Source organism: Oncorhynchus gorbuscha, linkage group LG21 (genome assembly GCF_021184085.1).
Source record: "Oncorhynchus gorbuscha isolate QuinsamMale2020 ecotype Even-year linkage group LG21, OgorEven_v1.0, whole genome shotgun sequence".
Classification (NCBI taxonomy): domain Eukaryota; kingdom Metazoa; phylum Chordata; class Actinopteri; order Salmoniformes; family Salmonidae; genus Oncorhynchus; species Oncorhynchus gorbuscha.
Window position 1 is genome coordinate 58,212,597 of NC_060193.1, and position 12,500 is coordinate 58,225,096.

Below are 12,500 nucleotides of genomic sequence, written 5' to 3' on the forward strand. Positions count from 1 at the left end.
CTGCTATCGTTGCTTAGAGCTCGGGGAAACACTGCTCCCCCAGCCTTGACACAGATTTCTGTTACACTGGTGAGGATGAGCCCTTTTGGAGATCAACCTCTGCTTGAACCTGTCTTCTCCCACAGACATGGAGGACAGAGCGTCCTCTCTCCTGTATGACTGTGACATGCGCCCTCGTCCATAGATTAGTCTGGGTTAAGTAGCGAGAGATGTACTTGTGCACGTATGTATGGGCACCCTCATATCCTCACGTCTCACCCTTCTGTTCCTCACGTCCCACATCTCCCCCTTTCTCTCCCGCGTCCCTCTCCCGGCTGCCGCGCTGCAGACTGGAACGCTGACGTCAGCCGGAGGCCCCGGACAGGCCGGAGCATGTTGGGATGAGGCGGGCTCGCTGCACACAGACACCCCATTTCTCTCCCTGTCTCTCTGTGACTAGAGGAACACAGGCGTGTTGAGGAACTCCTCTGTCTGTAAGATGAGCTGCCAGAGGGCGGCTCCAAGACACTGACTGACAGACAGACCGGCCATTTGAGTGACTGATCACTCACAGAGTTCCTCGTGGTTTCCTGTGGGGTGTTGGCCTGGACGTGTTGGCTCTCGTCCTCTGTCCCTCTAGGTATTAATATGAAAGCCTGGTGTACATGAACCTGCACTTATTGTCACTGTTTTGCAAAATCTCTGGTTTCCTTCATAATCATTGATCTTGAACCACCTGAAAGGTGAACGCAGATCCATCCAACCTTTGACCTTCCAGTCCCCATACAGACCACTCAGTTTCCCATTACAGCAACCTGTGTCTGTCATGCCGTCTCTCCCTCTCCTTGTTTCGCCTCCCACCAGGCCTTGTGACAAACTTCTCACCACATCTCTAAACGTGGTAAATAATATCTCCCCGGCCCATTCTGACCGGCGATAGGCAGGACTCGGCCTGGGTTGAGCTCGACATCTATTAGACTTAATGAGTGGAGTGTTGAGCCTTTGCAATCAGACTGAGGGACATCCTCAGACAACAGGCTTTAAATCAGAGCTGCGCTTCAGAGCCAGCAGCTGTACTGTCTGGTAGATCTATTTCTATCTGTGTTCTGTAATGGGAGCCGGCAGAGGGGGCAGGGAGGCCCCCCAGGGGTGGTAAACACATTGTTATCTGAGGAGAGAAGAGAAAGGGGAGGCAGAGGGGAAGAAACGGGAGAGATGTAAATAGATAGAATAGTGTGATAGAGATGTGTGTGGAGAGAGAGATGGAGAGAGTGGGCGAAAGAGGCTGACAGAGGGGGACAGAGCGAGAAAGAAGAGAGAGAGTAGTAGTGGTTGTTTATATGGAGTGTTGGAGGGAGTCTGTTTGGTGTAATGAATAAGCCAAGTCACTACTGAATAATCTATGTCTCACATGGTGGGGAGCTTCCCCAGTGGAAGCTGAAAATAGGAAGAGAGAACGGGGGAAACAGTGAAAGGGCTCAGCCACCTCCCTCCACATCTCTCCATCTATCTATTTCTCCATCTATTCCTCTTCATTTGAGGTACTGTTGCACGTGCTGTATGCATGGAGCCGTGAGCTGTTATGAATGTTTATTGCAGGTTATATAATGCATTGATAGAATTAACTATAAATGATTTAATATCATCCATTATAAACCAGTAGCTGATAAGGGGTGTTACCAAAATGTATTTGCGTCAGAAATAATTCCTCTTATTTTAAAAAGAATTCCTGTGAATTCCTGGGTAAGACGGTAGGATTTTACACAAGACACAGTTGAGAGGTTTTCAAAGCCGTTTAGATGAAGGAGGAAAAAACTGTCTTCCTGCCAGCCGTGTTTTGATGCAGGTAGGTTATTGTGTAAGAACTACTTTAGGAGGGCTTTCTTTACTGCAAGCCAGGTGTGTCTGCACCAGAGTGCACGTTGGCCCTTGTTTTGATGCAGGTAGGTTATTGTGTAAGAACTACTTTAGGAGGGCTTTCTTTACTGTAAGCCAGGTGTGTCTGCACCAGAGTGCACATTGGCCCTTGTTTTGGTGCAGGTAGGTTATTGTGTAAGAACTACTTTAGGAGGGCTTTCTTTACTTGTGTCTGCACCAGAGTGCACATTGGCCCTTGTTTTGGTGCAGGTAGGTTATTGTGTAAGAACTACTTTAGGAGGGCTTTCTTTACTGCAAGCCAGGTGTGTCTGCACCAGAGTGCACATTGGCCCTTGTTTTGGTGCAGGTAGGTTATTGTGTAAGAACTACTTTAGGAGGGCTTTCTTTACTGTAAGCACAGTGTGTCTGCACCAGAGTGCACATTGGCCCTTGTTTTGTGCTGTAAGAACTACAGGGAGTGCACAGTGTGTCTGCACCAGAGTGCACATTGGCCCTTGTTTTGGTGCAGGTAGGTTATTGTGTAAGAACTACTTTAGGAGGGCTTTCTTTACTGTAAGCACAGTGTGTCTGCACCAGAGTGCACATTGGCCCTTGTTTTGGTGCAGGTAGGTTATTGTGTAAGAACTACTTTAGGAGGGCTTTCTTTACTGTAAGCCAGGTGTGTCTGCACCAGAGTGCACATTGGCCCTTGTTTTGGTGCAGGTAGGTTATTGTGTAAGAACTACTTTAGGAGATTGGCTTTCTTTACTGCCAAGCCAGGTGTCTGCACCAGAGTGCACGTTGGCCCTTGTTTTGATGCAGGTAGGTTATTGTGTAAGAACTACTTTAGGAGGGCTTTCTTTACTGTAAGCCAGGTGTGTCTGCGCCAGAGTGCACGTTGGCCCTTGTTTTGGTGAGAGGAAAGTGGGATACAGGCGTGGTTATCTCCGTGAACTTGATGCAAGCGTTGACGTCACCGCGAGCCGGGGGAGATGGCCAGATATCGATGTTTATCTTGCCAAACTAAGTGGCTCCCGTGAGAGACGTCACATCGTCAGGTTGTTGCTGAAATGGAATCCGATCTTATGCAGAGCTTGTGCACCGTGGTTTAAAACAACTGGAGAGTGGGGCCTATAGCAGCCTGCATGCTTCTAGTTGTGTGCTGCCTACCTGTGGCCCGGCTAGACTGAACCCTTCTACTGTAGGCCTTCCCCCATGTCCTTCCACTGTCCCAGAAATCAATGCTCTGTAATGTAGAACACAACTGTGAAGTTTCTCTTACGCTTCCGCCCGCTAGCAACGCCAACGTCAGAGCAAATAACACAAAGGGGGTGTGTGTTGACGGGGAGTCTCCTAGCAACCATAAAGAGCCCCTATAGCCTTAATTAAGTTCACTTGAGGCTATAGACATATATTTCACAGTACTGTGATCTGAAGAATAGAGAGCTGTGTGTGTGTGTGTGACACAGAGCAATGTCCAACACTGGGTGTATTTCTAGAGGGAACTAGTTCTCTGTACTCAGAGGGAAGAGGGGGGATGCAGTGTCAACAGAGGAAGACACAGAATAGATTTTCCCTCCATCCACTCTATCTCTCCTGTGTATCTGCCGTCGGTTCCAGGAAATGGAGGAGCAGCAGAATAAACAGACAGCAGGCCTACGACAGCCCTGTGATGTCACCAGCACAGAGAGAGGGAGGAGGGCACAGAGACTGGTACAAAGAGGGAGAGGGAGGAGGGCACAGAGACTGGTACAAAGAGGGGGGAGGGACACAGAGACTGGTACAAAGAGAGAGAGGGGAGGGACACAGAGACTGGTAAAAAGAGGGAGAGGGGAGGGACACAGAGACTGGTAAAAAAGGGAGAGGGGAGGGACACAGAGACTGGTACTGTTAAAGAGGGAGAAAAAGACTGGTAAAAAGGAGAGGGGAGGGACACAGAGACTGGTAAAAGAGGGAGAGGGGAGGGACACAGAGACTGGTAAAAAGAGGGAGAGGGGAGGGACACAGAGACTGGTACAAAAGAGAGAGAGGGGAGGGACACAGAGACTGGTACAAAGAGGGAGAGGGGAGGGACACAGAGACTGGTACAAAGAGGGAGAGGGGAGGGACACAGAGACTGGTACAAAGAGGGAGAGGGGAGGGACACAGAGACTGGTACAAAGAGGGAGAGGGGAGGGACACAGAGACTGGTAAAAAGAGGGAGAGGGGAGGGACACAGAGACTGGTAAAAAGAGGGAGAGGGGAGGGACACAGAGACTGGTAAAAAAAAGAGGGAGACTGGTACAAAGGGAGGGACACAGAGACTGGTAAAAAGAGGGAGAGGGGAGGGACACAGAGACTGGTACAAAGAGGGAGAGGGGAGGGACACAGACTGGTAAAAAGAGGGAGAGGGGAGGGACACAGATGGGTAAAGACAGAGGAGGGACACAGAGAGAGGTAGCTAGCGAGGGAGCAGGAGTGTTGAGAAAGCAGAACAGAAAACTGAGGAAAGGAGAGGAGGACAGAGACTGACAGAAATATAAAGAGCAGCACCACTAAAGCTAAATAGATCCACAAGGCAGAGACGAGCTGTAGAGGAGGAAACGAGGACGGGGGAAAGAGCAGAGAGGAGAGCGTTTATCGCCATGATCACTACAGCGCTGATGGGTATGTCAACTATATATGTTCTATTACGCATGCCTTCTCTCAAAGTAGTTCCTCTCTGTCTCTGTCTCTCGCTCTCTCTCTGTCTCTCTCTCTCTGTCTCTCTCTCTCTGTCTCTCTCTCTCTCTGTCTCTCTCTCTGTCTCTCTCTCTCTGTCTCTCTCTCTGTCTCTCTCTCTCTCTCTCTCTCTCTCTCTCTCTGTCTCTCTGTCTCTCTGTCTCTCTGTCTCTCTGTCTCTCTGTCTCTCTGTCTCTCTGTCTCTCTGTCTCTCTGTCTCTCTGTCTCTCTGTCTCTCTGTCTCTCTGTCTCTCTGTCTCTCTGTCTCTCTCTCTCTCTCTCTCTCTCTCTCTGTCTCTCTGTCTCTCTGTCTCTCTGTCTCTCTGTTTCTCTGTCTCTCTCTGTTTCTCTGTCTCTCTCTGTTTCTCTGTCTCTCTCTGTTTCTCTGTCTCTCTCTGTTTCTCTCTGTCTCTCTCTGTTTCTCTGTGTCTCTCTGTTTCTCTGTCTCTCTCTGTTTCTCTCTCTGTCTCTCTCTCTCTCTGTCTCTCTCTCTCTCTCTCTCTCTCTCTCTCTCTCTCTCTCTCTCTCTCTCTCTCAAACTATTCCTCTGTTACGTTCTCTTTCTCTCTGCTTGTTGGTTAGTGTTGTGTACACGGAGTGGTATAGTCAATGAGATGATCACAGGCCGTACCAGTCAGTGGCTGCAGCATGTGTTTCAGAGCTAGGACATTATGGTTGTGTATATGTCTCTCTGCATGGGACAGAAGCACCAGTCGTTGGTATTTGAATGCTGTGCTTGACTGTGTGGGAGGGGTCCTTAGGGAGGAGGGCAAAGAACTGGGGTAGAGAGAGAATCTACATATTGGTTTGTGCAGCATCACTAAGTACGTTTATATAAACACTTCTAATTCAATATTAAACTGATTAGAAGGCTGAGTATGGGATTAGTCATGTAAACGCTGTATTCTGCTCATCTTAATGGGCGTAAGGTCAACATCGAAGTAAGCACACAGCGATTAAAACATCTGGTTTTCTGAGCGATCTTTCAAATTGCTAGGACACGTTAACACCCTAATTGGAGTTTGAGCGGTGTATTTGATATGCGTATGACCCACCAAGCACCAGCAGCACAAGGTTAGTGAGTTAGGGGAAAACTTACAGCATCTTCAAAATAGGTTTCACATACCAACTGTATATGTCCCAACTCAAACGCTTCCCTAAAAGAACACGATCGCTGTGGAAAAACGTTTGTTTTGATTGGTGATTTTTCTGCGTATAGCCAAGTCCCATCAGGTAGCCTGTTTTCAGATGTGTCCATGTAAACAGGATTATTATGGAAATGGTTCTTCTTGAAAAGCATGTCGACGTGATCTGACTATTCACTATTATTGTGTGCATGTAACCGTACTCATTCATCTGATGAACCCAGAGACTGTGTCTGCCTTTAGTGTGTGTTGTGTGTTGTGTGTATGAGTCTTTAGGCCTGTGTGTGTGTGACTGTGTGTGACTGTGTGTGCTGCACCTAGTGTGGGTGTGTGTGACTGTGTGTGTGTGACTGTGTGTGTGTGACTGTGTGTGTGTGACTGTGTGTGTGTGTGTGACTGTGTGTGTGTGTGTGACTGTGTGTGTGTGTGTGTGACTGTGTGTGTGTGTGTGTGACTGTGTGTGTGTGTGTGTGACTGTGTGTGTGTGTGTGTGTGTGTGACTGTGTGTGTGTGTGTGTGTGACTGTGTGTGTGTGTGTGTGTGTGACTGTGTGTGTGTGTGTGTGACTGTGTGTGTGTGTGACTGTGTGTGTGTGTGACTGTGTGTGTGTGTGACTGTGCGTGTGTGTGACTGTGTGTGACTGTGCGTGTGACTGTGCGTGTGACTGTGCGTGTGACTGTGCGTGTGACGTGTGACTGTGCGTGTGTGTGTGACTGTGCGTGTGTGTGTGACTGTGCGTGTGTGTGTGACTGTGCGTGTGTGTGTGACTGTGCGTGTGTGTGTGACTGTGTGTGTGTGTGACTGTGTGTTCTGCACCTAGTGTGGGTGTTAGCCTAACACGATTAAGACAGAGTTTCAAGCAAACATATCTGGCTGTCTGGCACGCTGTTGGGAAAACTTGTAGATAAATAATCGTCCAATCGCGACTATTTATTCAGATTTAATGGGGAGGAAACCGTGCGATTGGAGGCCTTCCTGTAGCAGTGCGTTCTGGGGGTGGTTGGCCAGGGCTGAAGTCTCCTCCACCACGCCACATTTCAATGCAGTCTTTGTGAGAGGAGTGCTACACTTCATGTTTGACTTATCACGGCCAGATGGACAGTACTGTGAAGGGGCTCTCTGTGCTGATAAGGATGCTGAGTGTGTGTGTGTGTGTGTGTGTGTGTGTGCGTGCACAGAATGTGATGGCTGTTTTATTTTATCTATTTGGGTCCCATCATTTTGTCTTTTTTCATTATTCAATATGCATGGACTACCATTCTGTCTCTCTGTTCCTCTCTCTAGTGGACATTAACTCTGCCCTGCCCCTGCGTCTACCCCCGGCTGCCATCCCCATGGACCTACGCATTGACCAGCACCATCACCAGCAGCAGCTGTCCATGTCACCTTCTGCAGCCCAGGCATCTGCAGCCCAGGCCAGAGAGCAGCAGCTGCAGCAGGAGCTCCTGTCCCTGAAACAGAAACAACAGATTCAGAGACAGCACCTCATCGCTGAGTTCCAGAGGCAACATGAGCAGCTCAACCGCCAGCATGAAGCCCAGCTGCAGGAACATGTTAAGGTGTGGGGGGAGGGGAGGGTGGGAGAGGGAGGGGGGAGGGTGGGAGGGATGGTGGGAGGGTGGGTGGGATGGGAGGGGAGGAGGGAGGGAGGGAGGGTGGGTGGGAGAGGGGAGGGTGGATGGGAGAGGGAGGGAGGGAGGGTGGGAGGGTGGATGGGAGAGGGAGGGAGGGAGGGTGGGAGGGTGGATGGGAGGGAGGGTGGGAGGGTGGGTGGGTGGGGAGGGAGGGAGGGAGGAGTGGTGGGTGGGAGGGAGGATGGGAGAGGGAGGGAGGAGGGTGGGAGAGGGAGGGTGGGTGGGTGAGGGGGGTGGGTGGGAGGGTGGGTGGGTGGGAGAGGGAGGGTGGGGGAGGGTGACTGAGTGAGTGACTGAGTGAGTGACTGACTGAGTGACTGACTGAGTGACTGACTGAGTGACTGAGTGACTGAGTGACTGAGTGACTGAGTGACTGAGTGACTGAGTGACTGAGTGACTGAGTGACTGACTGACTGAGTGACTGAGTGAGTGACTGAGTGAGTGACTGAGTGAGTGACTGACTGACTGACTGACTGACTGACTGACTGACTGACTGACTGAGTGAGTGACTGAGTGACTGAGTGACTGACTGAGTGACTGAGTGACTGAGTGACTGACTGAGTGACTGAGTGACTGACTGAGTGACTGACTGACTGACTGAGTGACTGACTGACTGACTGACTGACTGAGTGACTGACTGACTGACTGAGTGACTGACTGACTGAGTGAGTGAGTGACTGAGTGACTGAGTGAGTGAGTGAGTGAGTGACTGAGTGAGTGACTGAGTGAGTGACTGAGTGAGTGACTGAGTGAGTGACTGAGTGAGTGACTGACTGAGTGACTGACTGAGTGACTGACTGAGTGACTGACTGAGTGACTGACTGAGTGCCTGACTGAGTGCCTGACTGAGTGACTGACTGAGTGACTGAGTGACTGAGTGACTGACTGAGTGAGTGAGTGAGTGAGTGAGTGAGTGACTGAGTGAGTGACTGAGTGAGTGACTGAGTGAGTGAGTGAGTGAGTGAGTGACTGAGTGGGAGAGAGGGAGGGGAGGAGGGAGGGTGGGTGGGGGGAGAGGGAGGGGAGGAGGGAGGGTGGTGGGGGGGTGAGTGAATGAGTGAGGGAGGGTGGGAGGAGGGGGGGAGGGGGGGGAGTGAGTGAGTGGGACAGAGAGAGAGAGGGAGGGAGGAGGGTGGGAGGAGGAGGGGGGGTGCAAGGCTCCGCTCCAGAAGCATGTCAAGAAAGACAGTAATTTCCCTCTCATACATGTCTAAACTAGATCTTTCTCAGTGTAGCAGAAGCCTTTCAGCCCTATGATATTTGCCCTGCTCTTTGGGTCAGTGTTTGGGCCTGTAAGTGACCCAGATTCTGCAGATTGAAGGGCTGAGGGCTGATCCCAGTACAGTGCTAACAGCACAAGGGCTCCTTTGGCCTGTGGTGGGGCTGGAAGACCACTCAGGTAGCAGAGAGTGACGCAAAGCCAAGGCAGGGAGGCCCAGGCTCAATCAGCCCCATTCAGAGCCTGTACACACACACACCGAGACCTGCAGCGCACACACCGAGACCTGCAGCGCACACACCGAGACCTGCAGCGCGCACACCGAGACCTGCAGCGAGCACACCGAGACCTGCAGCGCGCACACGAGACCTGCAGCGCACACCGAGACCTGCAGCGCGCACACCGAGACCTGCAGCGCGCACACCGAGACCTGCAGCGCGTACACAGAGACCTGCAGCGCGCACACCGAGACCTGCAGCGCGCACACCGAGACCAGCAGCGCGCACACCGAGACCAGCATCGGGCACACCGAGACCAGCAGCGCCGAGACCTGCAGCGCACACACCTCTGCCTATCACCAAGACAGGTCAAGGAGTGGGAAAGAAAGTAGGAGACAGACACTGGTGGATTGGAAAGAGGAAGACATGTAATCTTGTTGTTTTCCCTGTATACCTCTATAGAACTCTTTAGGATAAGGTGTCTCCCCTTAAATGCACCAAAGGTTGGATTCCAGACTTAAAGCACTCCCTTCCATCTGCCCTTGAATATTGAAAGGGGGAATGTTTGGGACCTATCCAAAACCATACCGTGCCTGCCTGCTGCTCTTCTGTCACGCACCTCCTCACCTCCCATATGAATGTATCCATCAGCAGGACTCTTGTTCCAGTCACCTTCCCTTGACGGTGAACACGGCTGCATGTCCTCGCTAGCAGGCGCTTATTTAACACACGAAACCATCCAAGGCAATAACAAACATCCCTGACAAATTAGGGCCAATCAAATTAATCAAATATTGGAGTTGGGCACTCTACTAAGGAGTGTGTGTGTGTGTGTGTGGATCTAATGGTTCAGTTTGGTCGTGATGTAGAGGGTCCATGGTACGTACAGAGAGGAAAGGTTATTCACGTATTGACTGGAGTGGTGTGGCTCCTGTAAACATGCTGGGAACATTTGCATGGACAGTGATTGGGCTGAGGCTGAATAGATGTGTTGTGATAGTGTGAGGTGACCAAGCTAGCATGTTCACCTGGGTCTAAGGTGAACATGTCAGGAATGGGGGATAGCTGCGAGAGAGCAGACCTGCAGGGCAAGGAGAGAGATGGGAGGGAGAAATCAGCATTGGCTCCAGAACCAACAGCAGGGTGGTGTACCAACATTGAATTAACATTATAGTACTGTTACTGTAACATTGTAGTAACATAACGTTATCGCAGGATCTCCTGGCTCTGGATGTTGTAGTAACGTTGTGTTCCCCTCATGCAGCACCAGCAGGAGCTCCTGGCCCGGGATGTTGTAGTAACGTTGTAGTAACGTTGTGTTCCCCTCATAACGCTCCTGGCCCAGGATGTGTTAACCCCTCATGCAGCACCAGCAGGAGCTCCTGGCCCAGGATGTTGTAGTAACGTTGTGTTCCCCTCATGCAGCACCAGCAGGAGCTCCTGGCCCGGGATGTTGTAGTAACGTTGTAGTAACGTTGTGTTCCCCTCATGCAGCACCAGCAGGAGCTCCTGGCCCGGGATGTTGTAGTAACGTTGTAGTAACGTTGTGTTCCCCTCATGCAGCACCAGCAGGAGCTCCTGGCCCAGGATGTTGTAGTAACGTTGTGTTCCCCTCATGCAGCACCAGCAGGAGCTCCTGGCCCAGGTTGTTGTAGTAACGTTGTGTTCCCCTCATGCAGCACCAGCAGGAGCTCCTGACCCAGGATGTTGTAGTAACGTTGTGTTCCCCTCCATGCAGCACCAGCAGGAGCTCCTGGCCCAGGATGTGTAGTAACGTTGTGTTCCCCTCATGCAGCACCAGCAGGAGCTCCTGACCCAGGATGTTGTAGTAACGTTGTGTTCCCCTCATGCAGCACCACCAGGAGCTCCTGGCCCAGGATGTTGTAGTAACGTTGTAGTAATGTTGTGTTCCCCTCATGCAGCACCAGCAGGAGCTCCTGGCCCAGGATGTTGTAGTAACGTTGTGTTCCCCTCATGCAGCACAAGCAGGAGCTCCTGGCCCAGGATGTTGTAGTAACGTTGTGTTCCCCTCATGCAGCACCAGCAGGAGCTCCTGGCCCAGGATGTTGTAGTAACGTTGTAGTAACTTTGTGTTCCCCTCATGCAGCACCAGCAGGAGCTCCTGACCCAGGATGTTGTTGTAATGTTGTGTTCCCCTCCATGCAGCACCAGCAGGAGCTCCTGGCCCAGGATGTTGTAGTAACGTTGTGTTCCCCTCATGCAGCACCAGCAGGAGCTCCTGGCCCAGAATGTTGTAGTAACGGTGTGTTCCCCTCATGCAACACCAGCAGGAGCTCCTGGCCCAGGATGTTGTAGTAACGTTGTGTTCCCCTCATGCAGCACCAGCAGGAGCTCCTGGCCCTGAAACATCAGCAGGAGCTGTTGGAGCACCAGAGGAAGATGGAGAAGCACCGTCTGGAGCAGGAACTGGAGAAACACCAGAGAGAACAGAAACTACTGCTGCTGAAGAACAAAGAGAGAGGACAGGAGAGTAAGCAGCTGGAACAATACATTATCATATTACTAGTAGAACTAAAATGGGGCCACTATGTACAAAAAGTGCTGTAATTTCTTAACGGTTCACCTGATGTGGACGAAAATATCCTCAAAGTAAAGCGGACTGTCTGCACTTTAAGCTCTATTGTCATTGGCTAATTTCAAATCCAAACTTTTGAAGTATAGAGCCAAAAGAAGAAACAAAGCTTCACTGTTGCAGTAGTTACGGAGGGCAGTGTATATCTCTCTCACACCCAACCAACCTCCATTCTGGTCATCCCTTTATTCTAGAGTGGATGTGCTTGTGTGGGGCTGCCGTGCTGCCTGCTCTCTGTCAGTGGAGAGGTGTTGAGAGAGACAGGCAGCAGGCTACAGGTATAGGGCTGGCCTCAACACCACAAGGCCACTGGCTCATTAGTTATCTAGTGGTATGGATGGGCTAAACACACACACAGGGTCACCAGACAGGATGGATGACAACGGCAGCTGTCCTGGAGGAGTTTGGTCTGATACAACCCTCAGTCTAGAGCTGAGGGTTCTCTCGGCCTCTGTCTGTCTCTCTCCGTCTCTCTCTCTCTCTGCACAATCACCAATTATAACGACAACGTTTCACGCGATATGAATGAAAATACCCTCAAATTAATGTTGACGGTCTGCACCTCATAGACATTGTTTGATTTCAAATCCAAACTTCTGGAGTATAGAGACAAAATAAGAGAAAATACTTAATTGCCTCAATAATTACAGAGGGCAGTGTGTTGCACAACTTTGGGAATTGGAAATGTGACCGTTTGAATAGCCCATCATATCAATGAGAGTCTGTGATAGATATAACTCCTAGTAAACTCTGCCTGAAATGGTGTCAGAGCTCACACCTACCTTCAGCGACGCCCTTTAACCTCTCCCTCACTCTGCTAGCATATTGCTCAAGTCTATCCTTTTCTTCTTGATCTATGTGAAGGGCCTTAAGGCCAGGAATTGGGTGTGAGTGATCTGGTACCATGTACCCCCTCTCAGGTGCAGTGGCCAGTACTGTCTTCTTACCCTGGTACCATGTACCCCCTCTCAGGTGCAGTGGCCAGTACTGTCTTCTTACCCTGGTACCATGTACCCCCTCTCAGGTGCAGTGGCCAGTACTGTCTTCTTACCCTGGTACCATGTACCCCCTCTCAGGTGCAGTGGCCAGTACTGTCTCCTTACCCTGGTACCATGTACCCCCTCTCAGGTGCAGTGGCCAGTACTGTTTTCTTAC

General features: G+C 50.8%; 1 protein-coding gene across 2 annotated transcripts in view; it reads left to right on the plus strand.

Annotated features, from left to right (window-relative positions):
- The window catches only part of LOC124007987 (histone deacetylase 4-like), a 66,317-nt gene that overhangs the window by 20,619 nt on the left and 33,198 nt on the right, over positions 1-12,500 (plus strand). Inside the window, exons 1-3 of one of the 2 annotated variants that reach the window (XM_046318908.1) lie at positions 4,336-4,482; positions 6,966-7,240; positions 11,093-11,243. In XM_046318908.1, coding sequence (XP_046174864.1) covers positions 4,461-4,482; positions 6,966-7,240; positions 11,093-11,243 — 448 coding nt within the window. In that variant the 5' untranslated portion in view covers positions 4,336-4,460. Of the gene's footprint in view, positions 1-4,335; positions 4,483-6,965; positions 7,241-11,092; positions 11,244-12,500 lie in introns of those variants that run through there. The other variant, XM_046318907.1, reaches the window with a different exon arrangement.